At 40.0% G+C, this 22,100-nt stretch overlaps 1 protein-coding gene across 2 annotated transcripts in view; it reads right to left on the reverse strand.

The window, feature by feature from the left end:
- Positions 1-22,100, reverse strand: part of Cfap299 (cilia and flagella associated protein 299) — a 550,827-nt gene that overhangs the window by 522,952 nt on the left and 5,775 nt on the right. For both annotated transcript variants that reach the window (XM_045144386.1, XM_004653380.2), the window contains exon 2: positions 9,306-9,436. In XM_045144386.1, the coding sequence (XP_045000321.1) occupies positions 9,306-9,436 (131 nt within the window). The remainder of the gene's footprint in view (positions 1-9,305; positions 9,437-22,100) is intronic.

Here is a 22,100-nt window from a genome sequence, read left to right on the forward strand (position 1 = left end):
AATTATAAGAAATTATAAGAAATATAGTACACATAGTACAATTCACATTTTTGTAAAAAAAATTATCATTTTTTTCTAGAAAATCATATGCTAAATAAATATGTGAAGGAAAGCAAAAGGAAATAAAGTGTTCACAAATCAGTGTATGTAAAAGAAGAACATAATTCAAGCTGATGGAGGCAAATAGTTGCCAAGAAATAGGAGGGTATCTGTGGTAAAATACTGGTCAAAAGGTATAAGTTTTAATTGGACAAAAGGAATAAGTTCTATATATCAATAAGATAGCATGATATGGGGCTGGAGAGATGGCTTAGCAGTTAAGCACTTGCCTGTGAAGCCTAAGGACACTGGTTCAAGGCTCAGTTCCCCAGGACCCACATTAGCCAGATGCACAAGGGGGCGCACGCGTCTGGAGTTCATTTGCAGTGGCTAGATGCCCTGGCGTGCCCACTCTCCTGTCCTCCTGTCTCTCTCTACTGAGCCCCAAGTAGTGCAGAGAAAAGGTAAGTGAACACAGATAAACACCAAGCTCTGTTCCAAGTGCTCACTTAAAAGAGGTGTGGCAGAAAGATCTGACCAAACGGATGTGTAAAATGGATAACATAAAAAAAAAAAAATACTAAGGCAATATGTCTCCCCAAGAATTACCAATCCTATACCAGATGGCCCCCATGGGAACTACAGATAGAAAACTCGAAACAAAAGTCTTAAAAGAACAATTATAAATGTGTACAAAGAACCCAAATAGGGCATGGATAAATGTATGAATAAAATCTTGAGTTAATTCAAAGAAAACACAAATAAATGCCTAAATAGGTTCCAAGAAAAATATATCTAGAAAATGAAGAAGTCAAGCCAAAACATGAAAATGGAAATCAACACAGTAATAGAAATACTGAAGAAAAAAATAAACTGAAATGAAGGTAGAAAGGAAAAATACAAACAATAAGCTGAATGCTGCAGGAGCCTCACCAACAGAATGAATAAAATCAAAGCCAGAATATCAGGCCTTGAAAATAAGGTAGATAAACTGGTACAAAACCAATGAAAAGTTAAAAAAGAAAAGTACACAAGTTCAGATGTGTGGTTCCATTGACTCAGGCTTGGATGTTGAATCTCCCATGACAGGAACTGGGGAAGAGGTATGTCACTGGGGGCGGATCTTGTAGTTTAGCCCTAAAGTGCATTTGAGGGTAGATCTTCAGAACTCTCTCATTTTGTTGTGCTTGATGCTGTTGGTGTTTGCTGGCTGTTACTGGTATCTTTCTACTTGGATTTATGGAATGGAGCCAGCTTCTTCCAACATTGATGGTGTTTCCCTAGAGTTTGTAAGCCTAAAATAAACTTTTTCATCCCATAAGCGGCTTCTAGTTGGATAATTGTCACAGTAACAAGAAGCTGACTACAACTGTAATTTGGTACCAGAAAATCAGGATAATTGTAATTAATCTGACCATATGGATTTGGTCTTTTGGAACTTGTGTGCTCATGGAATATGGAAGCACTTGGTACTTTGGACTGGAGAAGGCTCACAATGCAATAAGCAAAGTTTAATGGGCTATTTTAGTGAGAGTTTGAAAATCCTAAATGCAGACATAATTGTAGACTGTGAAGGCTTGACTTACGAATTTTCAAAGGGAAAAGAGAGATAGCAGAGAACTTTGTCAGAACTGGGCTACTGGTACAAAGATTCATTGCATTCTTCTGTCCATGCCCAGAGTGTGTGATCAAGGTTGAATTTTTAAAAGTAGTGGCCTACGACACTATGCACTTCTGCTATACCTTCTGTACTTTTGTATAGAACATAAAGATATGAAGGACATAAGGATTATCACAGAAAAATTTAAGCAAATTTAAAGTTACTGGCACAGCGACTGGTTTTAGGTTGCCTGAAGCTGCGACAAATTACCAACATTAAGGGTGAGCCAACTGCTTTGCACTGAAACAAGGAAAGGATGCTTGAGGGTAAAAATTCCCTCAGGAAAGGCTCAATGAATAAGAATGCAAATCCTTTTACAAGGAGGTGATTTGAAGGATGAATTCTGAAGGCCTTTTCTTCTCTTCAAAGTCAAAGTTTATTCCCCACTTCCCCCTCCTGGATTAACAAATTTGTTTTACCCCATACTTGGTAATGGTTTTAGAAGCATGGAAAATGCAAAGTGGATTATGAAGTACACACACCAACACAGTTTGAAGCATATGAGGTCCCTGCATAGAGGCCCAGTAAAGTCATTGCATAAAGATGAACTGGCTCCAGTCACTAGTGAGATGTGACAATTGGGAAGCATGGATAAATTCCTGCATTGGAAACCAACTAAGGCTGTTGTATAGAACTGTGAAGATGGACCATGGTTTGCAATGAAGACCCAAAGATATTTTGGATATACCAGGACTGTGCAATGGCTACCATGGAGTATTGTTTGCTCAAGATGAATGCTTTCTCTGGGCAAACCAGTCTAGCTAGAGAGGCAGAATAAACAATTCAGAGAATACCATCACTGGTTATGGATGTTGGACTTGGACTGCAGATGTTTGATGTTTACCTGATGGTTATTGCTTTATTTTGATCTAGTGTCTCCTTATTATGCCTTATATTGCAATGGAAATGTTTACTCTGTGCCATTATGTGTTGAAAGTATATAACTTGTTTTGATTTTACTGGACTCACAGTTAAGAGACAGTCCTAAATTTCAGATGAGTCTTGGGACTCTGGAACATTATTAAAGTAGGTAAAGTCTATGGGGAACTTTGAAGATAGAGTGAATATAATTTGCATTGTGAGATGATCATGAGTCTAGGGAAGCCAGGGGTGGAGTGTAGTGGTTAGGATGTTGGCCCCATAGACTCAGGCTCAAATCTGGAGTCCCCTGTGGGTGGAGTCCAAAGGGGGAAGAGGTATTTCACTGAGAGCAGATCTACGAGCCTAGCCATAAGGTATGTTTGGGGCAGATCTTCAGTGCAGCCCTACTAGGTGTATCAGAGCAGTCTGAGCTCTATATTTTTTTTTATAGTGCTTGCTGCTGTTGGTGCGTGCTGGGTATTAGTGGTGTCACTCTATTTGAATTTATGGAAAAGAGCCAGTTTCATCCACTACTGATTATGTTACCCAGAAATTTGTAAGGCTGAAATAAATCCTTCCCTCCCATAAATTGCTTCTTGTTGTATGTTTGTCCCAGCAACAATGAGAGACATTTAGGAAGCTCTAAAACACCAAATTAACAAACAATGGACATAGGAGAGAAATAATTTCAGGCCAATTAAAATTATGGATGAAAATTACCCAAATCTAGGGAAAGATAAGCCAATCCAGAAAGTACTGGGCAAAACACTATATATCAAAGAAAAGAATGAACACATTCAAGGTGCCACAGACAGAGGGAAAAAATAATCATTGCACTCGAGTAATTAAGCAAGTCAAGAATAAGAACATGCCAAACATCACAAAATTATGAAAATGTAAGTATCAACTCACATTTTTCGTAATAACTCTGAATATTAACAGTTTCAACTCCTCAAACAAGAGGCATAAACTAAAAGATTGGATCAGAAAATGGGATCCATCTGTTTATATCTTCAAGAAACTCACCTCACCATCAATGATAGACATGACAGTAGTGTCAACAGATGGCGAAAGATATTCCAAGAACCATTTTCAGCAAAGATAAATTCGTCTTCAATTAGATAAGCTGACTTAAGGTAAAGAGGCTGATGATCATGCACATTCACCCAGAAAACTTCCCAACCTGAACCATGACTCACTTACAATTGAACTACCAGGCTGGAATCCTGTATTCAGCCTATGTAATAAACTTAAGTTTCAGCTCTCCACTACCTATAAAAATCAACATTGCTTCTCACTACAGCTAGAAGTTCTCTGGCACCTACACCACAGGTCTGTCAATTAAACTGTCCCCATCTCCTGGAAGAGAGAACACTCTGTCCTTACAAAAGGGCATCAGATAAATTGTTCACATGCCAACTTTCCAACCTTGATAATTTGTGGCTGCTATGATCAGCTAGCATGGATCTCAATGCAGGAAAAGGAAAGAAGTTTACATAATAATGGGACAGAGATGATTTGAAACAGAGGTTGGGGATGCTGGAAAAGTGAATAGCCTATTTGACCAACTCACTCCTCTCACCTCAGGTTTCAATTCAGTAAAAACCTAAAAACCCCCAGTCAATGTGAGTAAGTGGCCTCTAACTGCTTTAGCTTTCAGGGGGAAAAATGTTTACATACAAGAACAGTCAAAAAATGTTAAAGAATACTGGGTACATGCCTTTAATCACAGCACTTGGGGAGTCAGAGGTAGGAGGATCACTGTGAGTTTGAGGCTACCCTGAGACTACATAGTGTAATCTAGGTCAGCCTAGACTACAGCGAGACCCTACCTTGAGAAAACACAAACAAAAAAGTTAGAAAAAGATGTAGAGGAAATGACTTGTGTAAGGCAAGTATGATGACTACTATACTATGAAAGCTTCCATGGAAAGACTTGTGAAGAAACTGGAGTTTATCATAGAATCAAGGCTAAGTGGATGTGTCTGTCATTCACAACCCTCTTTGCAGGTGAAAGTCGTCCTTAAAGCATCAATTTAGTAGTCATGTTTTGAAAAAAACAAAACATTTTTTTTCTCTTCTTTACATCCCTCTCCCAAATCTTGGCTTTGTACCACTTGAGTGTCATCATGGTTCCTTTGATTGCATGGAATTATATTTTATGTTCACATAAGAATACAAACTATAAAGTCACATCATTCATTTAGTATTTTTCATATATTTACAAGATTATAGAATCATTGCCAATTTCAAATTATATGTTTTATCACCCCCAAAGGAAACCTCATATATCTATTAGCAGTCATTCTCCAATCCATTTTCATTCCAGCCTTTGGCATCCATGTCCCTATGGTTCCATCTATCACAAACATCTTGTACAAGATGAAATATAAGTTATAGTCTTTTATAACTGGAATATCATATAGTCTTATATATTCATGGTTTGTGTTATAGCATGAAACAGTGCATTACACTTCTATGACTAAATAATATTTCATCATATATATATATATATGTATATATATATATATTCATTTATCACTTGATGGGTACTTGGATTATTTTTACTTTTGAGCTACTATGAATCATGCTGTCGTGAACACTCATGTATGAATTCTTAAATGGGCCTTTGTTTTCAATTCCTTTGGGTATAAAGTTAGGGATAAAATTATTGGGCTATATGATAACCCTATGTTTAACTTCTTGAAGAATTGTCAGTTTTCCAGTCCCACCAATAATGCAATTTCATTTTTCTAATCTTTATACTCGAGAGAAGTAACCAAGTTTCAGGTTCTATTATATTTCCTGAACCTAGCCTAATGCATATGTCTATCTATGAATATTTTTGCATCATCAAAACTCAAAAGAAAAGCTGGGGAGATTGCTTAGTGGTTACCAACACTTGCTTGCAGGGTCTGCTAGCCCAGGTTCAATTCCCCAGTACCCATGTGGAAAGCCAGATACACAAAGTTGCACATGCATCTGAAGGTCACGAGCAGTAGCAGGATGCCCTAGCAATCTCATGCCCCACCCCCTCAAATAAATTTTTTAAAAAATTAAAATTAATTTTTTTAATAATTTAAATATTTTCATTTTTCTTCTGGGACTTCCTCTCATCAAAATACATCCTCTCAAGGCAGGCGTGGTGACTCACACCTTTAATCCCAGCACTTGGGAGGAAGAGATAGGAGAACTGCCATGAGTTCGAGGCCACCCTTAAGCTCCATAGTAAATTCCAGGTCAGCCTGGGCTAGAGTGAGACCCTACCTCAAAAAACCAAAAACAAAACAAAAAAAAAATACATCCTCTCAATATATTTTGTAAGTGTTTATTTATTTGCAAGCAGAGAGAGAGAGAGAAAGAGAATGAGGGGGGAAATAGGCAGACCAAGGCCCCTTGCCATTGAGGGGAAATCCAGATGAGGGGAAAACCACTTTGTGCATCTGCTTTTATGTGGGTACTAGAGATTCAAACCGGCACTGAGAGCAAGTGTCTTTAACTACTAAGCCATCTATCCAGCCTTCCTCTGGATATCTTTCATTTTCATTTCTCCAGATTTTTTTCCTATGAAGAAACCATTGTAAGCACATACTCTAAAACCTCTATAAACGGGTTGCCCTTCAAGCACTAGGCCAGAAGATTGTGATATAATTGTAGTGTTTTACCTTCATGTGAGAAGAATAACTATAACATGTCTGAGTAGATCAGATCAAGTGTGTCTGGATAGGTACCAGTTGTAAACCGAAGCATTTCCAAGTTTTTCTCAGCAAATATTCTTGACTATAGGACACCCTCTGCTGGCCCTGTTGTCAATAACTCTAAAGAAGCTCTTCCCAGGAAGAGGGCACAGTGACTCCCACATGGGACAAGAGGCAACATATGGGACACATCCCCTTACAAAGGCAACCGGAGAAGATCTGCAGATGAAAGGGTCTTCCTTTCCTAGAAGCTCTGGGTGGGGATTGGCCTCCCAAGACTGGCACTTAAGTAGCCTGATGACTTCCAGCTCTGGCCAGTTAAAGAGCTCATAGCATAGAAAAATCCACTTTGATCCTCACACACAAAATGGACATGTGACACGGATAGAATTTGTACTTTAAAATATGACCAACTCCTCTCGATATAAAATAATTTATACATCTTATAAAATCATATAAATGTGCATAAAATTCCTTGTAAAAACTCACAAAAATTTTTCCGTTTTTATCCTCTCCCCACCCCCCCGTGAGTGTGTGTGTGTGTGTGTGTGTGTGTGTGTGTGTGTGTGTGTGTGTAGGCACATGTCTGTTTGTGCTGAGGAGGCCAGAGGGCAATCTCAGGTATTGTTCCTCAGGCACCATTCATCGTTTTTGAAACTTTTTTTTTTTTTGCAAAGAGAGAGAGAGAAAGAGAGAGAGAGAGAATGTGCCAGGACCTCTAGGCACTGCAAACAAACTCTGGATACATGCACCTGGATTTATTTATTTATTTATGTGTTCATTTATGTATTTATTTATTTATTTATTTACTGGGAAATGAACTAGGGTCGTTAGCCTCTGCAGGCCAGCACCTCAACTGCTAAGCCATCTCTCCAGCCCCATCTACCTCTTTTGAGACAGGATTTCTCACTGGCCTGAAATTTGTCTACAGAGCCTACTCTATACAGCCACCAAGGCCCAGGGGTCCACCTGTTTCCAGCATCCCAGAACAGGGATCACAGAGCACATCAACACATTCAGATACTTTTTTTTTTTAATGTGAGTCCTGGGGATTGAACTCAGGTGTTTACACATGCAAGGCAACCACTTTAACAACTAAATCATCTCCTAAGTCTTCATTTATGTTTTTGAGGAGTAATAGTTGGAGTGAGCCACTTACTGTACATAGGAACAATAAGTTACTGAGGTTACTGTGTGCAGTAGTTTGAATAAAGGCCGCCCAATATATTCAGGAGCTAAGTAAATTGCAGCCACCTAACCGGAGGAGGTGTCACTGTGTCCAGCCCTCAGGTGTGATGGTGCATTGGAAATTCCAATCTAAAGATATGCAAAGTGCCTGAGTTACTCCTGGAATTCCTAAGTGTGGTTGTATATGGTGTGGCTTTGGGTTTTGTCTTGTGGCTTCTCTCTTTCTGCTTGGACCTGTGAAAGCTGGCCAACTTCTTCTGCCATTATGGAACTTCCCCTCGATCTGTTAAGTTTCAATAAATATCCCTACTTCCATAATTGTGCCTGGTTTGGAAGCTCATCTCAGAGGCCTGAAGCTGTCTGCTAAACTGTGATAGGTAAAATGTACTTCCAAGGATGGCCTTTCCCTACTGGCAAAAATCTGTTACATTTTACACTAACAGGAACTTTTTAGTTGTAATGAAATTTATATACCTTGATATATATAGGACTATGATCCTGTATTATCTAGATGGGCCTAATGTCATCACATGAGTTTTATCAAGAAAGATGCTGAGATGGGGGAGTTAAGAGGATTTGAAGGGTGAAAAAGTCATGACTTATTACTGCCAGAACAAGAAAGCCCATGGCAAGTATGAAAAGAAATGTAGGAAACCTTTGGAAGCAAAGACAAGCCTTCAAGTGACAGCTAAGGAAATGGACCTCAATCCTAAAGTTAAAAAGAACTGACTTGGACCAACAACTAGAGTGACTGGAAGGTGATTGAGTCTCAGAACTTTCAAGTAAGAGCTCTGTGCAGCCAACAGAAAGGGTCAGTGTTGTGAAGCACTCATCAGAGCACTGACATGAATCCCATTGTTCCAGACTATGGATAAATAAACTGCTGGTTAAGTCTCTGCCCTGGGTTTATACAGATGTCTGCATTAGAAAAGATATATTACCCAATATCAATAAGTATAATATTCTGTGCTTTTGAAATACAATAATCACTAGAATGGTACTTAAAATTGCATATTCCCAGAACCCACTCACCTCCCACTCCCAAACATTTTTTTATAATGAGTAGAGAAAATTTCTAGACAAAAATTACTAGGTATTTTAAAGATGTCATCTAAGAATAAATAGTGGTTTCAAGTAGTTAAACTCTCCACATTTACAATTTTACCATTTTTTTTAATTTTTAAAAAATGATTATTCTGTCAATTCTTTTGTAAACTGCCTTACGAGTATAATGCAACTCAATTTTCAATACCTCTATTGTTGTTATTTGGAGGCAGGGTCTCACTATGGCCCAGTCTCACCGGGAACTCACTCTGGCCACAGGCTGGCCTTGAACTCACTGACATCCTACCTCAGAGTGCTGAGATTAATGGCCTGTGCCACCACACCCAACTTTATTACCTATTTTAATACATTTTATTGGATGTATATTTTACATGACACCAACAAAAGCCAATAATTGTTACTGTACTTGCACCAATGGTCATAAAGCGCAGGAACATAAACAATGCCAAAGTTTATGTACCTGGAAAGTACAAAAACTTCTGAGGCAAATGTCACATATTTTTAGAAAATAAATGCATAAAACCAATGTTAGTGAGTTACTTTTTAACTGGACTTTATTGGTATACTAACTGCATTTTGGAATTTATATTTCTTAAATTAGCGGCTCCAAGTTAGACATGGCATTGCTGCAAGCATCTCACAATCCCTCCAGCTCCTGTTGAGCATGTGATTTAGGATATTTTAAATTGTACCTATTCCAACCAACATTTCAAAATTACCATAGTGAAAAAAAAATGGATTTTTCCAGTAACTGTAGATATACTAAAACCTGGATTTGAAATATGGACACTTACTTCTTCTGGGTTCTTTCAGCCAGCCGTGCGACCTCTATGGCTGCCTTCCTTGCTTCGAAATCTTCTCTCTTCACAATCTCCCCCATTCCTCTGTAGCCTAGCTCCACCAACTGGCGAGCCAGGCTTTCGTCCTAAGGAGAAACATCAGAGGTCATGTATGTGGACTAATGCAACTGCTTAAATTATATACATTACATAAAAATGAGACAAGGGTGATTAATTTAAAAAAAACTAGCTTTCTGATGATACATTTAGATATATTTGGGCTTCTTTTCTGCCCTAGATATAAGATGAAAAGAAAAAAAGTCAGCCACCAATTTTTTCCAAGGGATTAGAGGACAAAAGTCTACTATGTTTTTAATCAGTTTATGCAAACAACAGTAGACAATTCATAGTGTATCTTTAAAACAATATAATTAGAGACAATGGTGCTCATAAAAGAAAGGCTTTGAAAATCAATTGTACACAATAACAATTGATGTGCTTTCAGAAAGCTATGTTTTATACTTACTTCCTTGAAGTCAATTAACTGATGACACTGAAGATTATAACTTCAAATACAACTAAAAAGGAGCAGATGAATTTCTTACTTAACTAGAAAGATGTGTTCATAGACTAATAGTACCAGTAAGATTAGTAAGGTAGACACCCAAGAAGATAACCACAAAAACCTTGAAGTTGAAAAAGAAAAACTTCCCCACTGTATTTTAGGCAGTCTATATTTCAGTTACTTTAAAATTTGTGTTATACATTTTTGCCACTTGTATGGTCTGCTCAAAAATAGTGTATGCTTTCTCATGCTTTAAAGACATATAATTTTAGATGAAGTTGCTAATATAAATTATTCTATAAAGTGGTTATATATTAACAATAGCTTTCACAAATAAAACAAAACATCTGTAACATAGCCAGGCTTGGTGGTGCATGACTTTAATGCCAGCACTCAGAAGGCAGAGGTAGGAGGATCTTCTCTATGAGTTTAAGGCCACCCTGATACTACATAGTGAATTCCAGGTCACTTAACAACCATGTTGGTATTACATGCAGGAACTAACAATTAAATACTAATGACTTATTAATCATCAGCTCAGCCTACAGTAGCTATTTTACAAATACTCAATGCCAAAAAAGTTACATACTGAAAACACCATGAAGCTATACCTATGCACTTGCCAGTCTCTTATAACGCAAACCTCTAGGCCTTGGGACACCCTGGGGCCTTGTTTCAAATGCTCTTCTTAACAATCTTCCTGACTATGGCCTGTATTATGAACCACAAACCTGAACAAATGCCTCCACCTAGTGGAATTCACTTTTAATAGAAAGAGAAAGTTGTTCTACAAAATATAAAGAACAAGAACACTTTCAAATTCATTCCATAATAACAGTTTTAAAGATTTCTAAACTGGATAAAGACTCAACAAAAAAAGAAAACTGCAGACAAATTTCCCTGATTAACATACATGCAAAGTTTCTTAACAATATTATCACAAACAGAATTCAAGAACACATGAAGAATATTTCCATCATGACCAAGAGGGCTTCATATAGAAGATACAAGGTTAGTTCAACATACATAAATCAATAAATATAAAACATATAAATTTATGTATACACATTAATAAACAGTCATAAATAAAAAGGATAGAAATCACATGATCATCTCAATTGATACATAAGAAGTATTCTACAAATTTCAATAAGTATTCATGATAAAAGTCCTGGACAGAATAGGAATATATAGAACATACCTCAAAATAATAAAAGGAGATATATATATATATGTATATATATATATATATATATATATATATATATATGTATATATATATATATATATATATAACAAGACCATAGCCAACATTACATTAAATGGAGAAATGCTAAGAGTATTTACTCTAAAATACAGAATAAGACAAGAATGCCTACTCTTTGCCACTTCTATTAAATTAATGTGTGAAGTCCTAGCTAGAGCAATTAGACAAGAAGAGGATGTAAAAGGAAAAAGAAAAAATCAAGGGATGAAGTAAAACTACCCTTCTAGGCAAATGACATAATTCTATACTTAAAAAGATCCAGTGTAACTTTCAAGACAGCTCCTAGCAAATAAATACTAATAAAAAAAAAACTTGCAGGATACAAAATAAACACTCAAAAATCAGTAGTTTTCATATGTACCAATACTGAACTCACAGAAAAAGAAATCAAAACAACCACTTCAAAAAAATCATTTCATTCTCAATACCTAAAAAAAAAAAAAGGCATTAAATACCAAGAAGTAAACCTATCCAAAAAATGGGAAAGATCCTCTACAGTGAAAATGTGTGGACATTGAAAAAGAGAAACCAAATAGGATATGAGAAAATAGAAGTCCCTTCCATACTCCTGCACTGTCAGATTTAATATTATGAAAATGGCTATACTACCAAAAGTAATCTATAGATTTGATACAATCCCCATCAAAAATCCAATAATGTTCCTCACTGAGATAGAAAAAAATAATCCAAGAATATATATGGACATACAAAAGACTATGAATAGCCAAAACCATCCTAAGGAGAAAGAATATAGCTGGAGATATCAAAACCCTGATCTCAAAATATACTACAAAGCTATAGTGATAAAGACAGCGTGGTACTGTCACCCAAACAGACATATAGACTAATGGAAGAGAACAGAGGACCCATAAATAAATACACACTGCTTTGACTACCTAATATTTAACAAATGTACCAAAAACATCCAGTGGAATAAGTAAAATAGCCTATTCAAAACTGGTGCTGGGAAAATTGGATTTTCTATGTTTAGAAGAATGAAATTTGAACCATATCATTCACCCTATAGAAATATCAATCTGAGAGACTTCTGATCAAGATGGCAGCCTCCTAAGTATGCCTCAGCTCCTGGGGTAATATCAGGCAAGATTTGTGGGGCTCCAGTTTGAGTAGGTCTTAGTAGACCTCCAGTGGGTGGGCACACAGGAACACAGGTGGGAATCTTCTGACTCCCACACTCTCAGGTAGCCCACTAGACTCTCAAGTCCTTCTAATCACTCACCCAGCCACCACACCCCTGACTCCCCAACAAGGTTCTCTACTCTGCTAACTGCAGGCTCTGCCAACCATGTGCATGACTCACAAGTTTCCTTGACTTGCCCCAACTGCTGCTTCCAACCTGAGCCAATGTGCCCCCGTTTCCCATGGAGCTACCCACAGGCTCCCCACCCCCCCAACACACACACACTGCATCTGTCAGTGGCCTGAACACACTTATCTGACTTCTGGAGCCCTCGCTGTGCTATCAGTAGCTTGGGCACATGTCCCTATCTCCTAGAGGCACCCCTCTGTATCTGGCCCACTCCGCTGTCTCCTATTGGTCTGCCACAGGCTCCTGGGACTGAGGCCATGGTCCAGCTGTGCTTCGATCTCCACACTTCCCTTTTCCCCACCTCACTCATATAGGATCCACTGACAAAGCCCATAGCCCACTTGGACTCCCCTATCTCCTACTTCCTCCCTGCCACCCTATCCTGTCCTGCCTCCTTGGTGGGCTGGAATGCAGGTTGCCTCAGTTCCCCCTGCTCACAGACCCTCCACACCCAGTGCTTCTTACTGGTACCCATGAGTGTACCACTTAGAGAGTGCCTGTGTTTTCCCCACAACATGGAACTCCCTAATCCATCCTAGGTATGGACCCCAGGGACCCTCCTCATCACCTCTCCAATGCCCCACCTCAGTCCCAGTTACTACTTGGGTCATCATATCAGCCCCAGAAGGAGAACACAGGAATTTCAGGCAATAACCTGCAAGGGGAAACCACTGAATCTTCCATAACCTGCCCATCTCTGTTCAGTAGGAAAGCAAGGACAAGTGCCAAAGCCCAAGAGCCACAGGCATGACATAGCTGAGACTATGTCAAAGGGCTGCCAGACCTCTAATGCAAATTTTGGAAGTAAGTACCAGCCCAGTGCTGCTGGTGCACTTGTGCCCTCACAACCTGTGCATCCCCAAACACAAAGCCATCATAAATCCATTCTATACAAATATAAAATGGAACACTCACTGAAGACAGTACAGGGAAAACTCTTCCTTCATCCTTAATTAAATAGACTCTCCCACTGTAATTGGAAGACCACAGCAGAAAAGAAATATATATATATATATATGATACAACAAACTGAGAAAACTCAAACAAGGATGCCAATCCCACAATGGAAATCTCCAGTGGAAACATAGAAGGGAACAGAAATAGAATCCCAAAATGAAGACAAGATATGTGACCCTAACAAGGAAATGTCTTCAGAATTACCTCAGGTTTCTCAAAGGAAACCCTGAAAGCCAGAAGAACCTGGAATGCAACACTTCACAGTCTATAAAACTATGGCTTCAGACCCAAACTACTGTACCCAACAAAAGTATCACTTGTACGAGATGTTGAATGAAAACATTCCATGATAAAAGCTAGCTCTATGATTATATGAACACAAATGCAAACCTACAGAGAATACTTCAGAGAATTCTCCACATGGAAGAGTCAAACAACCAATCTCAAGAGCCTAAAAGAAGAATATCACAATAACCAAAGCCAGAGCAGGCTAAATATAATACAAAGTCCAATAAAACACCAACCTTCATTAAGCACCCCAACATGGCAGGGATTAAATCAAACCTCACAGTTATAATCTTAAATATTAATGGTCTTAATTTACCTGCCAAAGACACAAGTTAACAGGGTGGATCAGGAAAAATTGACTATTCAATTTAGTTTCTTCAAGAAACATAAAAGCTGGAGGAGATGGCTTAGCGGTTAAGTGCTTGCCTATGAAGAATAAGGACCCAGTTCGAGGCTCAACTCCCCAGGACCCACGTTAACCAGATGCACAAGGGGTTGCATGCACTGGGAGTTCGTCTGCAGTGGCTGGAGGCCCTAGCACACCCATTGTCTCTGTGTCTCTCTCTCTGCCTCTTTCTCACTCTGTCGCTCTCAAATAAATAAATAAAATAAATAAAAAATTTTTAAAAATAAATAAAAATAAAAAAAGAAACATAACTTACCACTTGTGGTGGTCTGATTCAGATGTCCCCCACAAACATAGGTGTCCTGAATGCTAGGTTCCCAGCTGATGGAGATTTTGTAACTAACACCTCCTGGAGGTAGTGTATTTTGGGGGTGGGCTTATGGATGTTATAGTCAATTTCCCCATGCCAGGACTTGGCACACTCTCCTGTTGCTATTGTCTACCTTATGTTGGCCAGGGGGTGATGTCCACCCTCTGCTCATGCCATAATTTTCTCTGCCATAGTGGAACATCCCCTTGAGTCTGTAAGCCAAAATAAACTTTTTTTCCCCAAAGCTGCTCTTGGTCAGGTGATTTCTGCCAGCAATGCAAACCTGACTGCAACAGTAATGTTGGTACTGAGGAGTGGTGTCATTTGCTGCTAGATACCTGACTGTGTGGCTTTGGTCTTTTGAAGCTTATTTTCAAGAAGAATGTGGAAACTTGAAACCTTGCCCTGAGAGATGCCTTGAAGTGCTGTAAGTACAGCTTGAAAGACCTGAATACAGTAATAACTATGGACTGTGAGGTTTGGCTTATGAAAGTAAGAAAGAGCTTTGCTTGGACTGGGCTAGAAGCAGTTTGTGTGAGAGGCCTGCTGTTATGCCAGTGTCCTGAGAACTTGTGCAGGGTTGCAGTGTGTGGAAACAGACTGGTGTGTGCAGAGTAATATGGCACAGAAAGAAATCTTTGGGCCAAAACTGCTGCCTGTTCAGCTGTAAATGTATGAGAGATGACAACCATTGAGATTGGGCCAGCTGACCAGAATTGGAACAACAAAAAGAATGCAGTCTTGTGAACGGGCCTAATGTTGGAGGAATGCCCTGCTCTTCAAAGTCTGTTTTATTCCCTCTACCCCTTGTTGCAGTCATGTTTACATTGCTGGTAGAAATCACACAACCAAGAGCAGCCTGTGAGAAAAAGAGGTTTATTTTGGCTTATAGGCTTGAGGGGAAACTCCATGATGTCGTAAAAAATGATGGCATGAGCAGAGGATGGACATCACCACCTAGCCAACATAAGGTGGACCATAGCAACAGGAGGGTATGCCAAACACTGGCAAGGGAAAACTGGCTATAACACCCATAAGCCCACCCCCAACAATACACTCCCTCCAGCAGGCGTTAATTCCCAAATTTCCATCAACTGGGAACTTAGCATTCAGAACAACTAAGCTTATGGGGGACACCTGAATCAAACCACCACATTCCACTCCTGGCCCCCATGTCTATGATGTAAAATGCAATGTATTTAGTACAATTTTAAAAGTCCCCATAGTTTTTATCTATCCCTGTGATGTTCAAATGTCTCCATAGTCCAAGGTCTTTTAACTGAGCCATAATACCAAAACATCTCCCCCCCAAAAAAAAACTATAGTAGCACAGAATAAACATTCACACTGGAAAAGATGGCATTGGGCATAGCAAAGAAATATTCAACCAATACTACATTTAAAACAACCAGGGCAAACATCAAACTCTGTAGCTTCAAGTCCAACAACTCTAGCTAGTGAAAAATCTCCAAGTCCAATAATTCTAACCAGCAACAAGTCTCGGGCATTCCAATTCCGCCCCTCCTGCTAGGCTACTCACAGTCCTGGTAAACTTCATCAAGGCCAGCAGCTTTCCTTAGCAGCCATCTCGTGTCCCAGAATCTGGGTCTCCACTGTATTTCTCAGCCCCATGGGGTCCAGCAAACCTGCTTCACACCGCCCATGGCATTTCTAAAACACAAGGCCCTGTTGCAAACTCAATGACTATCTCTTTCCTGCATTTCTTATACTCCACAATACCAGGTAGGGTGGCAATTTGTTAATCCAGGGGTGAAATAAAGCAGACTTTGAAAAACAGGACACTCCTTCAGCAGTGAGGCCCTTCAAAAGAGTCTACATTCTTAGTGTTGCCCCCATGCAGGTCAGCTGGCCCAATCTCAAAGATTGCAATCTCTCAATTATAGCTGAACAGGCAACAGTTTACCCAAAGATTTTTTCTTTTGTGCCATATCCCTCTGCTCGCACCTGTTCACTTCTACGCAAAGCAACCCTGCACAACTTCTCAGGACATGGGCATAATAGCAAGCTTCTCACACAAACTGCTAGCCTAGTCCAGGCAAAGCTCTTTCTCACCCTCATAAGCCAAACCTCACAGTCCATAGTTCTTATTGCATTCAGATCTTTCAACTCTGACCAGAACAATCCAGCAAGCTATACTTACAGCACTGCAAGCCATCTCTTAGGCCAAGATTTCAAATCCTTCCACATTCCTCTTGAAAATCAGCTCCGAAAGGCCAAAGCCACACAGTCAGGTGTCTAGCAGCATTCCTACTCCTTGTTACCACTTTACTGTTGCAGTCAAGTTTGCATTGCTGGTAGAAATCACCCAACCAAGAGAAGCTTCTGGGAAAAAGAGGTTTATTTTGGCTTACAGGCTCAAGGGGATGCTCTATGATGGTGGAGGAATAGCATGAGCAGAGGATGGACATCACCCCCTGGCCTACATAACTTGGACAAAAGCAATAGCAGAGTGTGCCAAACACTGGCATGGGGAAACTGGCTATAACACCCATAAGCCTGCCCCCAAGAATACACTCCCTCCAGAAGGCATTAATTCCCAAATCTCCATCAGCTGGGAACATAGCATTCACAACACCTAAGTTTATAAACCAAACCACTACACCCCTGGATTCACAAACTGGCACCACACCTGGTATTATGGAGTATAGAAACACAGGAAAGAGAAAGTCATTGAATTTGCAACATGGTCTTGTGTTTTGGAAATGGCCACAGGCAGTGTGAAGCAGGTTTGCTAGATGCCTGCATGGAGACACGACGGAGCCATGAGGATGAACTGTAGGTTGCAGTGGAGACCCAGTGGAGATGCAGGGACCACAAGATGGCTGATAAGGAAAACTGCCAGGCCCCTAATGAAGTTTACCAGGACTGTGAGTAGCCTAGCTGGAGGGGTGGAATTTGAACTCCACAGACTTGTTGCTCATTAGAATCATTGGACTTGAAGACTTGTCAATAGCTATAGTTGTTGGTTTTAGAACTACAGAGTTTGATGTCTGTCCTGTTTAAATCTTGTACTGACTGAATATTTCTTTGCTATGCCCAGTGCCATCTTTTGCAGTATGAGTGGTTTTTCTGTGCAATGGCACCTTATGGCCATAATTATGTTTTTTGAGGGAAGGTATTAGGGCTCAGTTAAAAGACCTTGTAATATTGGGATTTTTGTACATCATTAGGATTTATAAAAAATGTGGGGACTTTGGGCTGGAGAGATGGCTTAGCGGTTAAGCGCTTGCCTGTGAAGCCTAAGGACCCCGGTTCCAGGCTCGGTTCCCCAGGTCCCACGTTAGCCAAATGCACAAGGGGGCACACGCGTCTGGAGTTCGTTTGCAGTGGCTGGAAGCCCTGGCGTGTCCATTCTCTCTCTCCCTCTACCTGTCTTTCTCTCTGTGTCTGTCGCTCTCAAGTAAATAAATAAATAAATGTGGGGACTTTGAAAGTTAGACTGAATGCATTGCATTTTATATCATGGATGGTTAACAGTTTATGAGGGCCAGGACGGAATTTGGTGGTTTGATTCAGGTGTCCCCCATAAACAGGAGTTCTGAATGCCCAGCTGATGGAGATTTGGGAACTAACGCCTCCTGGAGGCAATGTATTGTTGGAGGTGGGCTTATGGATGTTATAGCCAGTTTCCCCATACTGGTGTTTGGCACATTCTCCTGTTTCTACAGTCCACCTTATGTTAGCAAGAGGGTGATGTCCATATTCTGCTCATGCCATCATTTTTCCTGACTTTGTGGAGTGTCTCCTTGAGTCTGTAAGCCACAATAAACCCTTTTTTCAAAAATCTGCTCTTGATCAGGTAATTTCTGCCAGCAATGTGAACCTGACGACACCACCACTAAGGGCAGATAACTTTTTAGGGTGAAACAATGGAAAAATATATTCTAAGCATGTAGAAATAAGAAATAAGTAGGTGTTGCTATATTAATATCTGATAAAAATAAACTTCAAAACAAAAATAATCAAAAAGAACAAAGAAGGCCACTTCATACGCATCAAGGGAACAATCCAACAAGACATCACAATCATAAATCTATAAGCACCAAACATACTTGAACCACAGTTTATAAAACAAAACATACTTGACAATGAAACAAATAAACACCAACACCATTATAATTGGGGACTTTAATACTCCACTATAATCAATAAACATATTATCCAAGCAGAAAATAAACAAGGAAATAATAGAGTTCAACAAAATTACAGATCAACTATACCTAACAGACGTTTAGAGAACATCCCACTCCAATTCTACAAAATAGACTTTCTTCTCAGAATCCCATGGCACCTTCCCCAAAAGAGATCACATATTATGCCATAACTATCTCCATAAATTCAGGGAAATAAAAAGTAAAACAACTATTAGATTCCACCTGATTCCAGAAAGGAAGGCAATCATTAAAATATCAAAAGAAAACAAATATTGGCAAGGATGTGGAGAAAGAGAAACTCTCATTCACTGTTGGTGGGAATGTAAACTTGTACAACTATGGAAATCAACATGGAGACTCCTGAAAATGATAAATATTGAGCTACAACAGACCCAGTTATTCCCTTACTGGGCATTTATCCTAAATACTTGATGCTTCACTACAGAGGTATTTGCTCAACCATGTTTATAGCTGCTCAATTCATAAAGCTAAGAACTGGAATCAACCCAGATGCCCATCATTGGACAAAGAGATCGTAAAGCTGTGGTACATTTTCACAATGGAATTCCACTCAGCAGTAAGAAACAACAATATGATGAAATTTGTAGGAAAATAGGAAGATTTGAAACAGACCATATTCAGTGAACACACACAATCACAGAGAAACAAACATCCCACAGTCTCACTCATCTGTGTTTCCTAACGTGGATCAGCGTGAGCTGCTGCCATACCTGATGGGCATCTGCAGGCTTAGACAATAGGATAAGAGGAGAGGGATGGGGAGAGGAGGAAAAACAAGTGCAAAACCAAATCCAAAGGGAACTGGTACCGTAGAAACTTTTATCCTTTAAGATAGACTAAAAGATTTAACCCCCAACACCAGTACGGGGCATGACCCTCTGAAAAGAAGAGTCCTGGAGAGGGTGGGATAAAGCCTAAACTTAAAGATAAAAAATAAAATAAATTAAAGGCTCCGACCTGTAACTCCTAGTACCAGAAATAGGTTGCTATCCACTTTGAGCTGTTGATCAGAGAGACCTACAAGATCCCCAAAACAAGACAATCTTCTGTCAAAGCACTTGATTACCTGCCTGAGGTAAAAAGGCAAGAGCCTGTTGGTGAAGATACCATATGTTGCCTACATAGGAAAAGAAGAGACCGGGCTAGAATCTGTAGGAGAGCCAGTCCCCAGAGAGTTAGCCTGTCTAGTGCTGGAAAGTGCTACCTGAGTTACTGGGATGGGGGCCAGTGGTCAACAATGGTCTGAGCAACCAGGGATCTAAGCTTCTCAGAAGCAATCACCCTGACAAGATTTATATACTTGTGCAATGGTGACACACAGCCTTAGTGGGTATCCAATAGTTTTCTTATTGGCTAAGAGATCACTCAGTCGAAAGGTAACCATACCTGGAACAAGGAACCAAGTCAGAATCCTACAAAGACAAAGATTATGCTCTCCACTATCAAGCTCCCACTAATCTTTGGCTAAAAGAGGGGTTATATCCATCAAATTCTCCCTAAATTAATAATATTTATCCCATGTTACCTCTGCTGACTTCACTCTCCATGAAGAATGTGCTTTTCTTTCTCAGAAGGTAGCAAGACCCAAGGAGATAAACCACACCTTGCAATTCAGCCAAGCCCCAGCTGAAACCACAGATGAAGTGGGGAGACTAGCAAGAGTGCTGCTTCTATGTTCAACCTGACAATCAGTGCCAAGGAGACAGATACTGACAGTATTCAACACATACCGAAGCAGAAATCCAGAGGATCCTAAAAGCTTATCACTGAAGTAGACTTAAAACACACCCACCTTAGGACCTACATCTATCTGAAAAAGAGAAGCAGATTCTCCAATGGAGAATAAGTTAGCACCAGGACAAATAAGATAACCCTTACTTTTTTATAGTGAATTTAATAGGTGTAGGCCCTCTTATAGCCCACAATTGGTGGTAGCTTGATATTGGAGAGTGGGCTTATGTGTGGATATGGTTCTGGCTTGTTTCCCAGCTCCAGCTATGGGTCCCATACCACTGAGGGGATCAGTTAGCCAAATCAAGAGCAGTTGGTTTCCCACCATGGCTGTGTGCCATTATTGTACTTGTGTGAGCATCCCGACAGGTTATTTGCTGCTAAGTAGGTTAGACAATGAGTTGTTTGGACAGATATTGGTCATTTCCCCCAGTCACCCATGTAGCATCTTCTGGCACTAGACACGCTGACTGTCTGGGGACTGACTCTCTTCCAACTTCCAGCCATTCCATTCCAATTTATTTGTCAACCACATAAGGTATCTTCAGCAGTAGGGTCTTACCACTAACCTTTGGTGGGTCATCAAGTACTCTGACAGAAATCTGTCTTGCTTTTAGGAAACCATGTAGGTCTCTCTGATCAAAAGCTCATTGTGGATGATAGCCACATGCTGGTACTGGGAGTTACAGGTCAGTGCCCACTAAGAAAAGGAGGAAAAAGATAACTAATATACAAGACTTAGAGAGAAGAAAGAGAGAGAAAGGGAGAGGGAGGGAGGGAAGCTATAGAAGATTAAGGTTAGTCTTCATCATACCCTCTCCAGTGTCATTGTGGATGGTGATACTGGGAGTTACAGGCCCACTAAGAAAAGGAAGAAAAGATAACTAATATAAAAGAGTTAGAGAGAAGTGAGAGGGAGGGAGGGAAGGAGAGATAGAAACTGTAGAAGATTAAGGTCAGTCTTCATCATACCCTCTCTAGTGTCTTTGTGGCTCAGGTGTTCCCTCTAAGGGCCTGGTGAAGGTTCAGCCATTTGGTCTGCCTTTTAGGATGCAGAATTTTATGGTACCATTGCCATTTGGGTCTAGATTTGTGTTTCCCACCCCTCTGTTGCCCTCCCCTTCCTCCCCACCCAATCTGTTGTCTAGTCCTTGAGATGTTTGCTAGGTATGTCAACATCTTGGGTAGATTCAGGTTAGGTGCTGTAGATGAGTGAGACTATGTGGCAATTATCTTTCTGTGATTGGGTAAGTTCACTAAAAATGATCTGTTCCAGGTTCAACCATTTTTCCTCAAATTTCATTGTGTCATTTTTTTCTTACTGCTGTATCTGCTTCTCTTTTTCAGATAGATGTAGATCCTAAGGAGAGAGCCACCCCATCATACCTCAAAAGGGCCCCGGCTGAAACTAAGAACAATTGGTGAAACAAGCAAGGGTGCTGTTTTCTTGGAGAACCAGGTACCAGCACAAGGGTGAAGGAGATCAACACAGAGAAAAATCAACTCCTACAAAATCAGAAAGCCAGAGCCTCAGAGGCCCCCAACACCTCATCACTGAGGCAGACCAAAAATGAACCCAACATGGCTCAGAGAAATGTTGTAGAAGAGGGGGTGGAAAGAATGTCTGAGCCGTATGTTGGGTCATGATATGCAGACATTTATCCTACACATAACTGTGGGCTAACTCTAGAATGCATGACCCATATACCTCAACAAGGAGGGGCGAAGGGGAGGGGTATGTCACGGATGAGCCTAATAAT

Source organism: Jaculus jaculus, chromosome 2, assembly GCF_020740685.1.
Source record: "Jaculus jaculus isolate mJacJac1 chromosome 2, mJacJac1.mat.Y.cur, whole genome shotgun sequence".
NCBI classification, from domain to species: Eukaryota; Metazoa; Chordata; class Mammalia; order Rodentia; family Dipodidae; genus Jaculus; species Jaculus jaculus.